Source organism: Acipenser ruthenus, chromosome 32, assembly GCF_902713425.1.
Source record: "Acipenser ruthenus chromosome 32, fAciRut3.2 maternal haplotype, whole genome shotgun sequence".
Lineage (NCBI taxonomy): Eukaryota > Metazoa > Chordata > Actinopteri > Acipenseriformes > Acipenseridae > Acipenser > Acipenser ruthenus.
The window spans coordinates 13961934-13981243 of NC_081220.1; the positions used below are offsets into that span (position 1 = coordinate 13961934).

Here is a 19310-nt window from a genome sequence, read left to right on the forward strand (position 1 = left end):
ACACACCGCTGCGGTAGCTATCACGTGCTTGCCTGTATACTGAAATGCGGTTTCCGTTCCTATCCTCTTTTTTTTAAAACTCAACGTGTCTTTAATCGGGTTAATTAAATTAACTCTGGACCCTTGACTGGAGGGTCATGAGTTCAATCCCTGGTGGGGGGGACACTGCTGCTGTACCCTTGAGCAAGGTACTTTACCTAGATTGCTCCAGTAAAAACCCAACTGTATAAATGGGTAATTGTGTGTAAAAATAATGTGTAAAAAGAATAATGTAACTGTATGTAAAAATAATGTGATATCTTGTAACAATTGTAAGTCGCCCTGGATAAGGGCGTCTGCTATGAAATAAATAATAATAATAATAATAATAATAATAATAATAATAATAATAATAAGTTTTATTTATTTTAATTAGTTTATTTAGCAGACGCCTTTATCCAAGGCGACTTACAGAGACTCGGGTGTGTGAACTATGCATCAGCTGCAGAGTCACTTACAATTACGTCTCACCCGAAAGACGGAGCACAAGGAGGTTAAGTGACTTGCTCAGGGTCACACAATGAGTCAGTGGCTGAGGTGGGATTTGAACCGGGGACCTCCTGGTTATAAGCCCTTTTATTTAACCACTGGACCACACAGCCTCCTAATAACAGCAGCAGGAGCATGTACTTGTGAATAACACTGGTATGCAGTGGTTCAGATGGTCTGGTTTGTATCTTGATGTAAGGGGGGTGGGGGTGGGGGTCGACAAACCACGACCATTCTACCAAATACGACACAGAAAGCCAGTATGTTATCATTTATTTGAAGTTGAAGAATTAATATGATGTCGTTCTCTCAGACCCCTGCCCCACCCCCCGGCTGAGTCACTCTTTGTTTGCTGGACATCCAAAAGGATTGGAACCACTCCTTGATCCTCGGCGGCTTCTCCACCTGAGCCTGTTCTTCCGTTTTGTAAATTAAATGGATCTCAGTGACTGTAGATTTTGGAGCTGCGAGAAAGAGAACAGCATTGAGAGCCGCGAGCGGATAAACAGCCTTCTGCGCATTCTGATTGCCGATTGACGGCGTCATTACAAGCACGTGTTTCTGCAATACACGATTCTGTGCAATTTCGACAACTTAATAATACAACACGTTTAAACAGATTGTATGGCACCTTGACAGATAATCTGTCAAGTCTCTATTGCAATCGATTCAGATTCTTCAAACATGCTTTTCTTGAATTTTAAAAAGTGGGACTAACCCTAATCCAAACCCCTAAACCTAACCCCTAGCCTTAACCCCTGAATCTGCACTAAATCTAACCCTAACTCTAACCCCAACCCCTTACCCTAACCCCTAAACCTGAGCTACTCCTAACCCCAACCCCTAACCCCTTACCATAACCCCTAAACCTGAACTAACCCTAACCCTAACGCTAACCCTACGAGATAAAAACGTCTTTGACAACCTTTATTATTCCATCATGACAAGACTCAAATATTCTTGAAATATATCATTAGTTAAAAACAATGTAAATATCGACCACTATTTAAAATGTGCTTACTATAAAACAAAGTAAAAGTATACCTTTTTCAGAGCTCCGCTTTCTCTGATCGGCACCCATCCTATTATGGTACTTGAGAACGTTTCTGTCACCCTGGTTTAGTGTTGTTTAATTTTTTTTTTTTAAAAGAACAAAATTGAACATTCAGGTTATTTTATGCTTTGAATTTTAAGAATCTCTTCTTTTGAAATACAAAAAAACACCTCCCAGTCTTGTGGTGCTGAAACATATGTAGATCTGAGACCATTACTGTCCATTTAATTTAAGACATTACTGTTCAAACCTGCAGGTTCTAACTTATTCTCTTATCTGGGGTTTAAGATGCCGTTCTTTATTCGAAGAGCAAGTCTAGTGTTCCTTTCAAACTTGACTGAACTGCAATGTAAATACATCTAAGTCCGTTGTTGGGTGTTTTTACACTTTCAAGACAATGTGTCTTAGATCTCAAGAGGTGGCAAAAACTAAACTATAAAAAGTGAAAATATAAAAACGGCGACACTTACTGAGAAGCACGGCGGCTCGTGAGGGCCAGTGTTGCCCCTTTCTTCTCTCCTGGACTTAGATTTCCTCCGGGGTCTCTGGACAGGCCTGCCCTCCTCTTCTGAGCTGGAAGTTGGCCTTTGTTCCTTGGATCTGGATCCCTTCCTTTTTTTGTAGCATTTCTTTCGGGAGGGTATCCGGTCATCACCAATGCTGTTGACGTGCATGACTCCCTGTACGTTGACATCATCTGAATATCCATTCCGATACCGTCTCGTCTTGGAGGAAGATCGCTCATGCTTGTGGGTTCTTGAGGGTCTTTCTCTGGTGCTTCCCTCCTTGCTGGCTCTCTGCTTTCCTTCCCTAGAACGGCCTAAGGAATCAGGGGCAAACGCACACGACTCGTGAGTCACCGGCTCCTTCTCTTCAGAATTGCAGTAGTAGTAGCCCTGGATTTCTGGCCTGGAAGCTGCCAGAGTTTCCTCTGTTTGATTTTTGGGAGTTCTCGATTTGGTTTCGGCACTCGTCTTTTCTTTCAGCACGCCTGTTCTCTGTCGGCCTGCTCGTGGAGGTGAAGCTCGGTCTGGAGTTTTATGTTGAGACGTCCTCCTCGACCCACCAGCTATTTTGTGAACACGAACGTATATTTCAGCAGAATACGTTTGGAGTCCTTCTGGGAGAGGATCGCGGGAACAAGTGACCTCTTTTGGACGACTCCTCCTACGCTGCTTTTCTTCCGGGACAGTGGCGGGCGGCAGCGGGTTGATTTCTGACTCCTCAACAGGATTTTTGTGCTGCAGGTTATTGTTGGGAGACGTGTGACACACCGTTGTCTTGCACATGGGCATTGAAGCGAATCCCACTCTTCGATCAGAGTCAGGATGCTTTTTTTCTCCAGCTTTTAACTCGCATCTACTTGGGGATTTTCCAGATGCTATTTCCCTCCCCTCCTCTAGCTGATCATCTTGAGATCCCTTCCTTTCTGGCATCCTACCAGCCACGATTTCCTTCCTGCGCTTTTGCATTTTATCACTCAGCTTTGTGCGTATGGCCTGGTCCGTCGACCTTTCCCTTTCCATCTCTGCCTGCGCATAATTTGTATGGGACTTTAAAGCGCAGTGCGGTAAAAGTCCACAGTCCATGAATTTTTTTTGCAACAGGTGCGCCTGAAGGTGTTCCTTTAATGAATCCAGCGACGGGTGCAAGTCTTTCGTGATCACAGACGGTTCGCTGGCTTCCTCGGAACTTGACCCCTCCTGATCGGCTGGACCCATTTCGTCAGACACGGTGACCCTGTCGTACGGATAATCACAACAGGTACAGCGGCCGTGCTTCAGGGAATGTGGAAGCTCTGGAGCCTCGTGGAAGTCGCTGCCAGGGTAGGGATGATTCAGTAGCTGGCTCAGCAGCTGTTTGATCAGGTGGAACTCCAGTTTCCCCTTCATCTCTTTTCTACAGGGAACCCTGGTCTCAACATCTGTGGTAGATGTGCTTTTGTTAACATCTCCTACATGCGCTTTGAGACCTGAGCTGGAGCACTGGGGCTGGATATCAGGATCTGTTTTCTGAGACAGCACTGGAGGGAGAGGAGGAGCACGAGGAGGTCTGCACAGCTCCAGGGATTTCTCCACAATCGGTGGCAGATAATGCTCTTTAAAATGACCCTGTCTCAGCAGTAGATGTCGCTCCAGAGGATTTTTTACATCGCCTGCAGCAGAGTCCAGTTCAGCATCCGACTTCTCAGAACCTGTCTTTTGTGGGATGTCAATGCCCATTGCCAGTTTTGAGTTTCCTTCAATAATTTTCTTTTCCTCTTTTTCTTTCTCTGTATGATCGGTATTAGTCAAACCATCTTTTTCTTTTATTTCTTTCAAGTCGTGTGCTATTGCTGCAGGTGGTGGAAATTTCTGAATGGACTCCATCGCAAACTTTGCAAGGCCCCATCTTCTCTGCATTATCTTTATCTTGATGTTATCTTGCACAGTCTTCCTATGCGTTTCGCTGATAAAATCAAGGTCACTCAACTCTACAACTATTTGATATTGTGGCTTGGGATGTAATTCACTTATAATGAGTTTTGGTGCTGGTGGAATAAATGCGTTCAGCGACTCCTGTACCATCATCGGCAGACCCCACTGATGCTGCAGCTTTTTACGCTTAACATGAAACTCCAGATTGTCTCTGACCTCTTTGGAAAGGAATGGAGTGTCAACAGCCTCGAAAATCACTGGAGCCCCAGAGGGTTTAATTTGAGGTGGCAGAGGTGGAGCTTTAGGGATCATCAAAGCCATGGACTTTTTATACATCGTAACCACTCCCCACTGGTTTTCAATTCGCTTGTGTTTCAAGTTCATCTCAATACGATCAATACGTGGCTGCTCCATGAAGAATATAGTATCTGGTCTTTTTTGCAAAAATACCACACCAGGAGGAATTATCTTTTTCAGTGGTATTTTAACTACAGGGAAACATATTTCATACGAATGTGTCACAATCTTTGGTATCATTTCCAATTTGATTGCTAAGCACTTCATAGACAGGTGTACCTCAAACCTATCAATAAATTCTGGCCCTCTGTTCTTAAATGAAAACTCTACATCCTGAGCTCTTAATTTACTGTCAATTTGTGCTGTCCCTTCAGCTGGCACAGAAAGATCAGGATTTTTGTCCAGAGCCTTTCGTTTTTCAGGAGGAGAGGAATGTATCAGACTTTCTGCTTTGGTCTGCTGGAGCAGATCTTTAGCTATAGAAGCGGGTGGGCACATTGATTTCAACGACGTTATAAAAAACTTTGGATGGCCCCATCTTCTATGGATAATCTTTCTCTTGATGTTATCCTCAACAGTCTTCCTATGCGTTTCGCTGATGAAAAGAAGGTCACTCAATTCGACAATTACCTTGTATTCTGGCTTGGAATGTAATTCACTTACAATGAGTTTTGGTGCTGCTGGGATGAATGCGTTCAGCGACTCCTGTACCATCATCGGCAGACCCCACTGATGCTGCAGCTTTTTACGCTTAACATGAAACTCCAGATTGTCTCTGACCTCTTTGGAAAGGAACGGAGTGTCAACAGCCTCGAAAACCACTGGAGCCCCAGAGGGTTTAATTCGAGGTGGCAGAGGTGGAGCTTTAGGGATCATCAAAGCCATGGACTTTTTATACATCGTAACCACTCCCCACTGGTTTTCAATTCGCTTGTGTTTCAAGTTCATCTCAATACGATCAATACGTGGCTGCTCCATGAAAAATATACTATCTGGTCTTTTTTGCAAAAATACCACACCAGGAGGAATTATCTTTTTCAGTGGTATTTTAACTACAGGGAAACATATTTCGTAGGAATGTTGCACAATCTTTGGTATCATTTTCAATTTGATTGATAAGCACTTCATAGACAGGTGTACCTCAAACCTATCAATAACGTCCTGATCTCTGTTCTTAAATGAAAACTGCACATCCTGAGCTCTTAATTTACTGTCATTCTGTGTTGTCCCTTCAGTTGGCACAGAAATATCAGGCTTTTTGTCCAGTGCCTTTCCTTTTTCAGAAGAAGTAGAATGTGTGAGACTTTCTGCTTCTTTCTGCTGGAGCAGATCTTTAGCTATAGAAGCGGGTGGGCACATTGATTTCAACGACTTTATAACAAACTTTGGATAGACCCATCTTTTATGCATTATCTTTAGCTTGATGTTATCCTCAACAGTCTTCCTATGTGTTTTGCTGATGAAAAGGTCACTCAACTCTACAACTATCTGATACTGTGGCTTGGGATTCAATTCACTTACAATGAGTTTTGGTGCTGGTGGAATGAATGCGTTCAGCGACTCCTGTACCATCATCGGCAGACCCCACTGATGCTGCAGCTTTTTACGCTTAACATGAAACTCCAGATTGTCTCTGACCTCTTTGGAAAGGAACGGAGTGTCAACAGCCTCGAAAACCACTGGAGCCCCAGAGGGTTTAATTCGAGGTGGCAGAGGTGGAGCTTTAGGGATCATCAAAGCCATGGACTTTTTATACATCGTAACCACTCCCCACTGGCTTTCAATTCGCTTGTGTTTCAAGTTCATCTCAATACGATCAATAGCTGGCTGCTCCATGAAAAATATACTATCTGGTCTTTTTTGCAAAAATACCACACCAGGAGGAATTATCTTTTTCAGTGGTATTTTAACTACAGAGAAAGCAATTATGTATGAATGTTGCACAATCTTTGGTATCATTTCCAATCTGATTGCTAAGCACTTCACAGATAGGTGTACCTCAAACCTATCAATAATTTCCGGATCTCTGTTCTTAAATGAAAACAGTACATCCTGAGCTCTTAATTTACTGTCATTTGGTGCTGTCCATTCAGCTGGCACACAAAGATCAGGCTTTTTCTCCAGTGCATTTCCTCTTTCAGAAGGGGAGGAATGTGTCAGACTTTCTACTTCTTTCTGCTGGAGCAGATCTTTAGCTATAGAAGCGGGTGGGAACACTGATTTCAACGAAGTTATAACAAACTTTGGATAGCCCCATTTTCTATGGATAATCTTTCTCTTGATGTTAAATTCCACATCTTTTCTATGCTTTTCACTGATGAAAGGAAGGTCACTCAACTCTACAACTATCTGATACTGTGGCTTGGGATTCAATTCACTTACAATGAGTTTTGGTGCTGGTGGAATGAATGCGTTCAGCGACTCCTGTACCATCATCGGCAGACCCCACTGATGCTGCAGCTTTTTACGCTTAACATGAAACTCCAGATTGTCTCTGACCTCTTTGGAAAGGAACGGAGTGTCAACAGCCTCGAAAACCACTGGAGCCCCAGAGGGTTTAATTCGAGGTGGCAGAGGTGGAGCTTTAGGGATCATCAAAGCCATGGACTTTTTATACATCGTAACCACTCCCCACTGGTTTTCAATTCGCTTGTGTTTCAAGTTCATCTCAATACGATCAATAGCTGGCTGCTCCATGAAAAATATACTATCTGGTCTTTTTTGCAAAAATACCACACCAGGAGGAATTATCTTTTTCAGTGGTATTTTAACTACAGAGAAAGCAATTATGTATGAATGTTGCACAATCTTTGGTATCATTTCCAATCTGATTGCTAAGCACTTCATAGATAGGTGTACCTCAAACCTATCAATAACTTCCGGATCTCTGTTCTTAAATGAAAACAGTACATCCGAAGCTCTTAATTTACTGTCATTGTGTGTTGTCCCTTCAGCTGGCACACAAAGATCAGGCTTTTTCTCCAGTGCATTTCCTCTTTCAGAAGGGGAGGAATGTGTCAGACTTTCTGTCTCTTTCTGCTGGAGCAGATCTTTAGCTATAGAAGCGGGTGGGAACACTGATTTCAACGAAGTTATAACAAACTTTGGATAGCCCCATCTTCTATGGATAATCCTTCTCTTGATGTTAAATTCCACATCTTTTCTATGCTTTTCACTGATGAAAGGAAGGTCACTCAACTCTACAACTATCTGATACTGTGGCTTGGGATTCAATTCACTTACAATGAGTTTTGGTGCTGGTGGAATGAATGCGTTCAGCGACTCCTGTACCATCATCGGCAGACCCCACTGATGCTGCAGCTTTTTACGCTTAACATGAAACTCCAGATTGTCTCTGACCTCTTTGGAAAGGAACGGAGTGTCAACAGCCTCGAAAACCACTGGAGCCCCAGAGGGTTTAATTCGAGGTGGCAGAGGTGGAGCTTTAGGGATCATCAAAGCCATGGACTTTTTATACATCGTAACCACTCCCCACTGGCTTTCAATTCGCTTGTGTTTCAAGTTCATCTCAATACGATCAATAGCTGGCTGCTCCATGAAAAATATACTATCTGGTCTTTTTTGCAAAAATACCACACCAGGAGGAATTATCTTTTTCAGTGGTATTTTAACTACAGAGAAAGCAATTATGTATGAATGTTGCACAATCTTTGGTATCATTTCCAATCTGATTGCTAAGCACTTCATAGATAGGTGTACCTCAAACCTATCAATAACTTCCGGATCTCTGTTCTTAAATGAAAACAGTACATCCGAAGCTCTTAATTTACTGTCATTGTGTGTTGTCCCTTCAGCTGGCACACAAAGATCAGGCTTTTTCTCCAGTGCATTTCCTCTTTCAGAAGGGGAGGAATGTGTCAGACTTTCTGTCTCTTTCTGCTGGAGCAGATCTTTAGCTATAGAAGCGGGTGGGAACACTGATTTCAACGAAGTTATAACAAACTTTGGATAGCCCCATCTTCTATGGATAATCCTTCTCTTGATGTTAAATTCCACATCTTTTCTATGCTTTTCACTGATGAAAGGAAGGTCACTCAACTCTACAACTATCTGATACTGTGGCTTGGGATTCAATTCACTTACAATGAGTTTTGGTGCTGGTGGAATGAATGCGTTCAGCGACTCCTGTACCATCATCGGCAGACCCCACTGATGCTGCAGCTTTTTACGCTTAACATGAAACTCCAGATTGTCTCTGACCTCTTTGGAAAGGAACGGAGTGTCAACAGCCTCGAAAACCACTGGAGCCCCAGAGGGTTTAATTCGAGGTGGCAGAGGTGGAGCTTTAGGGATCATCAAAGCCATGGACTTTTTATACATCGTAACCACTCCCCACTGGCTTTCAATTCGCTTGTGTTTCAAGTTCATCTCAATACGATCAATAGCTGGCTGCTCCATGAAAAATATACTATCTGGTCTTTTTTGCAAAAATACCACACCAGGAGGAATTATCTTTTTCAGTGGTATTTTAACTACAGAGAAAGCAATTATGTATGAATGTTGCACAATCTTTGGTATCATTTCCAATCTGATTGCTAAGCACTTCATAGATAGGTGTACCTCAAACCTATCAATAATTTCCGGATCTCTGTTCTTAAATGAAAACAGTACATCCTGAGCTCTTAATTTACTGTCATTTGGTGCTGTCCATTCAGCTGGCACACAAAGATCAGGCTTTTTCTCCAGTGCATTTCCTCTTTCAGAAGGGGAGGAATGTGTCAGACTTTCTACTTCTTTCTGCTGGAGCAGATCTTTAGCTATAGAAGCGGGTGGGAACACTGATTTCAACGAAGTTATAACAAACTTTGGATAGCCCCATTTTCTATGGATAATCTTTCTCTTGATGTTAAATTCCACATCTTTTCTATGCTTTTCACTGATGAAAGGAAGGTCACTCAACTCTACAACTATCTGATACTGTGGCTTGGGATTCAATTCACTTACAATGAGTTTTGGTGCTGCTGGGATGAATGCGTTCAGCGACTCCTGTACCATCATCGGCAGACCCCACTGATGCTGCAGCTTTTTACGCTTAACATGAAACTCCAGATTGTCTCTGACCTCTTTGGAAAGGAACGGAGTGTCAACAGCCTCGAAAACCACTGGAGCCCCAGAGGGTTTAATTCGAGGTGGCAGAGGTGGAGCTTTAGGGATCATCAAAGCCATGGACTTTTTATACATCGTAACCACTCCCCACTGGTTTTCAATTCTCTTGTGTTTCAAGTTCATCTCAATACGATCAATAGCTGGCTGCTCCATGAAAAATATACTATCTGGTCTTTTTTGCAAAAATACCACACCAGGAGGAATTCTCTTTTTCAGTGGTATTTTAACTACAGAGAAAGCAATTTTGTAAGACGTTTGCATAATCTTTGGTATCATTTCCAATTTGATTGCTAAGCACTTCTTAGACAGGTGAACCTCAAACCTATCAATAACTTCTGGATCTCTGTTCTTAAACGAAAACTCTACATTCTGAGCTCTTAATTTACTGTCATTCTGTGCTGTCCCTTCAGCTGAGAAAGAAAGATCAGGCTTTTTGTCCAGTGCCTTTCCTTTTTCAGAAGGAGAGGAATGTGTCAGACTTTCTGCTTCTTTCTGCTGGAGCAGATCTTTAGCTATAGAAGCGGGTGGGCACATTGATTTCAACGACTTTATAACAAACTTTGGATAGACCCATCTTTTATGCATTATCTTTAGCTTGATATTATCCTCAACAGTCTTCCTATGCATTTCGCTGATGAAAAGAAGGTCACTCAATTCGACAATTACCTTATATTCTGGCTTGAGATGTAATTCACTCACAATGAGTTTTGGTGCTGGTGGAATGAATGCGTTCAGCGACTCCTGTACCATCATCGGCAGACCCCACTGATGCTGCAGCTTTTTACGCTTAACATGAAACTCCAGATTGTCTCTGACCTCTTTGGAAAGGAACGGAGTGTCAACAGCCTCGAAAACCACTGGAGCCCCAGAGGGTTTAATTCGAGGTGGCAGAGGTGGAGCTTTAGGGATCATCAAAGCCATGGACTTTTTATACATCGTAACCACTCCCCACTGGTTTTCAATTCGCTTGTGTTTCAAGTTCATCTCAATACGATCAATACGTGGCTGCTCCATGAAAAATATACAATCTGGTCTTTTTTGCAAAAATACCACACCAGGAGGAATTATCTTTTTCAGTGGTATTTTAACTACAGGGGAACATATTTCGTAGGAATGTTGCACAATCTTTGGTATCATTTCCAATTTGATTGCTAAGCACTTCATAGACAGGTGTACCTCAAACCTATCAATAACATCCGGATCTCTGTTCTTAAATGAAAACTCTACATCCTGAGCTCTTAATTTACTGTCATTCTGGGCTGTGCCTTTGGCTGGCACAGAAAGATCAGGCTTTTTGTCCAGTGCCTTTCTTTTTTCAGAAGGAGAGAAACGTGTCAGACTTTCAGCTTCTTTCTGCTGGAGCAGATCTTTAGCTATAGAAGCGGGTGGGCACATTGATTTCAACGACGTTATAACAAACTTTGGATAGCCCCATCTTCTATGGATAATCTTTCTCTTGATGTTAAATTCCACATCCTTTCTATGCTTTTCACTGATGAAAGAAAGGTCACTCAACTCTACAACTATCTGATACTGAGGCTTGGGATTCAATTCACTTACAATGAGTTTTGGTGCTGGTGGGATGAATGCGTTCAGCGACTCCTGTACCATCATCGGCAGACCCCACTGATGCTGCAGCTTTTTACGCTTAACATGAAACTCCAGATTGTCTCTGACCTCTTTGGAAAGGAACGGAGTGTCAACAGCCTCGAAAACCACTGGAGCCCCAGAGGGTTTAATTCGAGGTGGCAGAGGTGGAGCTTTAGGGATCATCAAAGCCATGGACTTTCTATACATTGTACCCACTCCCCACTGGCTTTCAATTCGCTTGTGTTTCAAGTTCATCTCAATACGATCAATACGTGGCTGCTCCATGAAAAATATACTATCTGGTCTTTTTTGCAAAAATACCACACCAGGAGGAATTATCTTTTTCAGTGGTATTTTAACTAGAGGGGAACATATTTCGTACGAATGTTGCACAATCTTTGGTATCATTTCCAATCTGATTGCTAAGCACTTCATAGACAGGTGTACCTCAAACCTATCAATAACGTCTGGGTCTATGTTCTTAAATGAAAACTGCACATCCCGAGCTCTTAATTTACTGTCATTCTGTACTGTCCCTTTGGCTGGCACAGAAAGATCAGGCTTTTTGTCCAGTGCTTTTCCTTTTCCAGAACGAGAGGAATGTGTCAGACTTTCTGCTTCTATCTGCTGGAGCAGATCTTTAGCTATAGAAGCGGGTGGACACATTGATTTCAACGACGTTATAACAAACTTTGGATAGCCCCATCTTCTATGGATAATCTTTCTCTTGATGTTAAATTCCACATCCTTTCTATGCTTTTCGCTGATGAAAGAAAGGTCACTCAACACTACAACTATCTGATACTGTGGCTTGGGATTCAATTCACTTACAATGAGTTTTGGTGCTGCTGGGATGAATGCGTTCAGCGACTCCTGTACCATCATCGGCAGACCCCACTGATGCTGCAGCTTTTTACGCTTAACATGAAACTCCAGATTGTCTCTGACCTCTTTGGAAAGGAACGGAGTGTCAACAGCCTCGAAAACCACTGGAGCCCCAGAGGGTTTAATTCGAGGTGGCAGAGGTGGAGCTTTAGGGATCATCAAAGCCATGGACTTTTTATACATCGTAACCACTCCCCACTGGTTTTCAATTCGCTTGTGTTTCAAGTTCATCTCAATACGATCAATACGTGGCTGCTCCATGAAAAATATACTATCTGGTCTTTTTTGCAAAAATACCACACCAGGAGGAATTATCTTTTTCAGTGGTATTTTAACTACAGGTAAACATATTTTGTACGAATGTTGAACAATCTTTGGTATCATTTCCAATTTGATTGCTATGCACTTCATAGACAGGTGTACCTCAAACCTATCAATAACGTCCGGATCTCTGTTCTTAAATGAAAACTCTACATCCTGAGTTCTTAATTTACTGTCATTGTGTGCTGTCCCTTTGGCTGGCACAGAAAGATGAGGCTTTTTGTCCAGTGCCTTTCCTTTTTCAGAAGGAGAGGAATGTGTCAGACTTTCTGTCTCTTTCTGCTGGAGCAGATCTTTAGCTATAGAAGCGGGTGGGCACATTGATTTCAACGACGTTATAACAAACTTTGGATAGCCCCATCTTCTATGGATAATCTTTCTCTTGATGTTAAATTCCACATCTTTTCTATGCTTTTCACTGATGAAAGGAAGGTCACTCAACTCTACAACTATCTGATACTGTGGCTTGGGATTCAATTCACTTACAATGAGTTTTGGTGCTGGTGGAATGAATGCGTTCAGCGACTCCTGTACCATCATCGGCAGACCCCACTGATGCTGCAGCTTTTTACGCTTAACATGAAACTCCAGATTGTCTCTGACCTCTTTGGAAAGGAACGGAGTGGCAACAGCCTCGAAAACCACTGGAGCCCCAGAGGGTTTAATTCGAGGTGGCAGAGGTGGAGCTTTAGGGATCATCAAAGCCATGGACTTTTTATACATCGTAACCACTCCCCACTGGTTTTCAATTCGCTTGTGTTTCAAGTTCATCTCAATACGATCAATACGTGGCTGCTCCATGAAAAATATACTATCTGGTCTTTTTTGCAAAAATACCACACCAGGAGGAATTATCTTTTTCAGTGGTATTTTAACTACAGGTAAACATATTTTGTACGAATGTTGAACAATCTTTGGTATCATTTCCAATCTGATTGCTAAGCACTTCATAGACAGGTGTACCTCAAACCTATCAATAACGTCCGGATCTCTGTTTTTAAATGAAAACTCTACATCCTGAGCTCTTAATTTACTGTCATTCTGTGCTGTCCCTTTGGCTGGCACAGAAAGATGAGGCTTTTTGTGCAGTGCCTTTCCTTTTTCAGAAGGAGAGGAATGTGTCAGACTTTTTCCTTCTTTCTGATGGAGCAGATCTTTAGCTATAGAAGCGGGTGGGCACATTGATTTCAACGACTTTATAACAAACTTTGGATAGCCCCATCTTCTATGGATAATCCTTCTCTTGATGTTAAATTCCACATCCTTTCTATGCTTTTCACTGATGAAAGGAAGGTCACTCAACTCTACAACTATCTGATACTGTGGCTTGGGATTCAATTCACTTACAATGAGTTTTGGTGCTGGTGGAATGAATGCGTTCAGCGACTCCTGTACCATCATCGGCAGACCCCACTGATGCTGCAGCTTTTTACGCTTAACATGAAACTCCAGATTGTCTCTGACCTCTTTGGAAAGGAACGGAGTGTCAACAGCCTCAAAAACCACTGGAGCCCCAGAGGGTTTAATTCGAGGTGGCAGAGGTGGAGCTTTAGGGATCATCAAAGCCATAGACTTCTTATACATCGTAACCACTCCCCACTGGTTTTCAATTCTCTTGTGCTTCAAGTTCATCTCAATACGATCAATAGCTGGCTGCTCCATGAAAAGTACAGTATCTGGTCTTGTCTGCAAAAATACCACACCAGGAGGAATTAGCTTTTTCAGTCGTCTTTCGACAACAAGGTTGTCTGCAGCCTGGTCCTCTGCACAGTGTTCATAGCTGCTAGATCTGTTGCTGCTCAACAATGACTGCGTCGAAGAACCGGATGAGTCTGTTCTCTTCCCCACCGGAGATACATACCTCGGACCCTTGCTCCTTTTCTTACAGGGTCTCACGTACCTCGATGGCACAGTTTTCCAGTCGTCTCTGCTGCTCCCAGCAGAAGACACGTGAGGTACCGACTTGCCAGGGACAGTCACTTCCCCCACGTCCGGTAAGGATTTCCATATTCTGCCCAGGGTGAAATCATACAACCTCTGCCTCGCTGTGGGAGAGCATGATGAACCTGTGTCAATCCGCAGAGGAATCTGAGAGTGAAGCGGATCACGAGAGGGCGACTGCACGGGTGTGGGGCACTCAGACGGAGCTCCGGATTCGCTTTCCGTTAAGGACAGCACAGCCGTTGCGGGAGGAGATTTTGTCCTTTGCTTCTTGGCATGCCGGCTGCAGGGTTTATAGCTGACTTTATGGGCATGGATCCTGTTCACTCTGCTTTCCATGGAGGTCTGGAGATGCTCCAACCACTTGTTGTACTCTTTAAAGAGGTCATCTAAAATCTTATCAGGATACTCCCTGTGTATATTGATTCACATTAAAAAACGATGTTAATAAATATCTTCTAAAAAACCAACAAACATTCTGATAACATTGAAGTTGTTACACACAAATGAGTCTGCATGTTTTGCAAATTGACGACAGTTGTGTAATAGTTTGCTATCACACTTTACAAGACAAATGCAGTGTTTGAATGACAATAAATACTCAGTTATACACGGTGCTTCGCTACATTTCATCCAACAGTGAGATAATATTCACCATGAGAACACAAGAGAAAATATTAACACCAGTTGTATATTGTCTTTACATATTTTCATGCATAACTCTATTTTGCAGGAGTTTTTAAATTCCACACAAAATAAAACCCCTTTGTATGATAATGTCTCACATTTTATTATTAAAACACCTCAATTTCTACCCTTTTCTAAACCTACCTGCATGAAAACCTCAGGGTGTGACAATTTCAATTGTCGGTCAGTAATCAGTGACATAGAAACAACAGGCACTCATGCACTCAATGTTAGACCGCTTTGTGCTTCAATCAGGCATCTTAAACAACTTCTAAATCTCCTGCGTTTTACCGTGTGTGGCTCTGTGTTCCTTTTCTCTTACTGTTTTAAATTAATTGCATGTGTGGCCTATTAAGGTCATCAGTTAAATTAGACAATCACTGATTTGCCTATTTTGATAATTTTCCAAGATTTTCAGTCACAGTGGTTTGACTTCACACGCACAACAAATTAAAACAACAGAAGCAATGGGGTGTTCTAATAAATGTTAACAACACTGTATGTTAATACGTAACTGTATTGAAGGAGTTTTTAATTTCCATATAAAAAAGGTGTATTTTAATATGGCCCATTCATATTTACAGTGAATGTACTTGAATACTGTGTGTGAAAATTAATATGCACTGTGTACAACTATTTCCGCATAAGGTTTAGTGTTTTTTTGTTTTTTTAATGAATCTACTCCCACATGTCAAAAAGAAACCAGAAAAGGAATCGAGCCTCACCCATTTATCTCCGGGGACAACATAAAATCATGCATCAATTCTTCAATCAAACCTTAATGAATGAAACAAAAAAAAAAAACAATTATTATTTATTAGTACTTCATCACAAACACATGGTTGAAAGTGACCACATGATCATTATGACTGAAACTTCTGGGTGAAAACCCATTTTTTTTGGCAGGAGGTCTGGGGTTCTACATGCTCTCAGATGCATTTTGAGTCATTTTGGACCACTTTCAGAAGCAAATTTGATCTTGGACTTTGTAGAAAAAGAAATTCAGAAATGATTTCACTAACAACTTGTCATTTTACCAGACGGAACCAACCTGATAAAATCACACATGAGGCTCATTAACAAAAAACATCGATTTTGAAATGTTACTCATCAAACCTTTTACATGTATGCCCAATGTCCCACAATATAAATGTTATAAAAACATCATACACAGTCTTTGCTTAACTCAATCAGATGTCCTACAATAAGTTTATCTGATACAAATTTCAAAGAATTTTCAAGGACCTTCAAGAACCATTTTGACAAATTTCAAAGGACTAATTTGAGGAGTCTGAAATACTTTCCAATGTTGATAAATAACAGCCAACTGTAAGCAGTTTATTTAACTGTATAATACCAGTTAAATTATATAGATATCAAAATTATATAGATAAGCTCTGGACCAATAAACTTTCTTATTCAGTAACACTGAGTATGTTTTTTCTTTACAATTAAGACGCTCTAGGAAACCAAGCAAATGTTGCTGTGATAAAGTCACGGTTTTAGTAATTGCAAACCAACAAAACTGGGCAGGTTTTTCAGCATGAAATGTTAAATATGTCCTTTACTGAGCATGCATTAATTCCAAATACATGCAAGTAGCACCACATGGCACAACCAGTACCAATGGCATCTCTGCAGAGAGCTACACCTGCAATTCCCACATGTACTTTATTAAAGAAAAGTGCCAGACAAACGAAGGAAAGCAAGTGCTGTTCTTGTGAAGGGAAGTATTCCCTAAGTAATTTGTCAAATGTCCAAATATACCGAGCATCAAAAGAAACTTATCACTATTATAACACATTTATTTTCGGAAAACAAAAAGGTATATAAATGGTGGACATTGCCGAAATGTTTTTGGTTTCTTTTTAAATCGCTCGATCATTCATCCTTGACCATTTTTTATTTTTATTTTTTCTTATTTCTTAGCAGACGTCCTCATCCAGGGTGACTTACAATTGTTACAAGATGAAGACCATGACACGCTTGAGTGACTATGACTGTGGCGTATGCGCTTAATCACCTAATTAGTGAGACAGTTGATTGGATATGCAGTGACTTCAAGCTGCTGAATTGCAAGCTTGAATAAAAGCAACAAAGAAAAATCACAGAAAAAAAAAACTATATGCCACGTCTGTCAAGAGAGCAGCGCCTTCGTGCAATCGGCATGTTGGAGGCTGGACTAGGGCAGCGTGCTGTGGCTCGCCGTCTTGGGTGCTCACACAGCCAGCGATTTCAAACCTGGCGAGACGGTATAACCAGACACACTCTGTCAATGACAGAGCCACCAACCGGGAGACCATGAGTCACAACACCTGCCCAAGATCGACAGATCATTCTGCAGCGTCTTCGTGATGTCAGTTGTTAATCAGCACAATAAAAAGTCACTGCACCTGCTCTAAAACAGAGTTTTTTTTTATCACATCTAGTGAATTTTATCCAAGCATAAGTGATAGGTTTCTTTTGATGCTCAAATATAAGTGATACGTTTCTTTTGATGCTCAGTATACTTGCCTTTACTGGTTTACTATATTTAAAAATAAGACTTAATTCTGAAGCAAATGCATAGACATTTCTTTTTGTTTTGTTTTGCGGAATAAAAATAATTTCAACAGCATATATTTAACAGTATAAAATGAGTTGCAGGAAAGACCAGTCAAGAGTTGTTTCTTGTTTTATGTAACAGACGCGATGAGCAAACGCTATAGCAACATACAGCTATTGTCAAAAGTTTTGCATTACCCTATAGAATGAACTAATTTTGCTTCATAAAGTCACATGAGACCTGCTGAACAAGCTTCATTCAAATGATTTAAAATGAATTAAGTAGTTCATTATTTTGTATTAGTTATCTATTTGGACCCCAATATACATCAGCAATATACTTTTTGTAAGCATGCTTACCAGATGATCGAGATCCGTGCTGTTCTCTAGTTTCCTTTAATACAATAAATAAATAAAAAAATAAAGTAAAATTAGTGACTATTTAACTGTTATAATAACAATAATTTCACTGAAACTAACAAAAACAAACAAACAAACAAACAACAGAAAACAATGTGATCCTGGATCAGCATTTTAATTAAGCAAATTCATTCACTGATTAATTATTAACTTAACAAATATTTTGTAATGTTTATTTATTTATTTATTTTATTATAAAATGACTGAATTGGTGAATATGGCAAAACGTTAACATTATAATTGTAGTAACGCTTTTATAATGAATATTGTATACATTTAAATATTGTATTAATAATATAGAGAAATGCATTTTAAAATGTTTACAGAATCTCTACCCCGCTAATGACACAGTTAGTAAACACAACCCGCGTATCTTGGCTTCATGTAGCTTCTGTAAGAAGGAAATGGAGTCCATTGTACATCTCTTTGTTTTATGTTATTTTTCTAAAGGTTTTTGGGTGAGTCTCTTTATCCTTCCTTTACGCTCAATGTAACGGTGAGCCTACAAAGTGGGACTGTAATATGCTCCTTTAAACATAAAAACAAAAGGAGCACAATTCTTTGTTAATTTAATAAAACTACCGGAAACATTATTTCTTCAGAAATATACATGTGTCTCTCTTTCTGTGAAAAAAATATATATAATTTAATTGAATCCCTGATATATAAAATAAAATAAATAAATAAATAAATAAATAAATAAATAAGGGAAGAAATTAAAAAAAAGAGAGAAAGGGACTGGAAATTAAGGAAAAGGACGATTTTAATTGTTTTGTTTATTATGGTCTGTTTTTTTTAAAAGAAAATGTATTTAACGCTGTAACGCCCAAGCATTTTTTAAAATCAGAAAATGTACTTTATTTATGTAACTATGATTCCTTTTCTTGTACAAAATAAATATTTTGTATTTTTTTTCTGTTGCGTGTTTATTTTCTGTACTGCATAGGAACAATTCTGTCTTGTGAGGCTGGATTTAAAAAAATCATAATAATAATAATAAAGCCTATGGGACATCTAAATCCTTGTATCTTATGTGATAGTCGGGTTACATGTTAGTAATGTTTCGTCATGTTATGTTCTATGTACTCTTGGCATTTAGAAAATACAGTTTAAAAAATGTTAAATTATTATTTTTTTTATTATTTATGTCAAACCGTTTTATATGTTGTTGTCTCTCTCCTTACCTCAGCGCGCGGTTCTCTGGGCGGGTTCCCTCGCGCGCCGCAACAGATCCACAGCGCCGCCACGAAAAGCGCGCCAACGGACAGAGGGACGACACAGAGGGACAACAAGTCGACAACCATATTGAAAAACAATTCGCCAAATTAACGCCGAGCCTCGCAAAAACAAACTCGTCTAGACTTTGACTAAAATCAGACTAATTTAAAAAAAAAACATTGCCAAATTAGCCGAGCCTCGCAAAAACAAACTCGTCTAGACTTTGACTAAAATCAGACTAATTTTTTTAAAAAATTGCCAAATTAGCCGAGCCTCGCAAA

At 40.5% G+C, this 19310-nt stretch overlaps 1 protein-coding gene across 1 annotated transcript; it reads right to left on the reverse strand.

Annotated features, from left to right (window-relative positions):
- Positions 1 to 837: 837 nt before the first annotated feature.
- LOC131703134 (uncharacterized) lies at positions 838 to 19115 on the reverse strand. Its single transcript, XM_059006008.1, has 5 exons — positions 18996 to 19115; positions 14120 to 14307; positions 2053 to 4432; positions 1573 to 1642; positions 838 to 992 (listed from the first exon to the last, which is right to left on the reverse strand). The coding sequence occupies exons 1-5, from the start codon at positions 19113 to 19115 to the stop codon at positions 838 to 840; spliced, it is 2913 nt and encodes a 970-aa protein (XP_058861991.1).
- Positions 19116 to 19310: the final 195 nt, after the last annotated feature.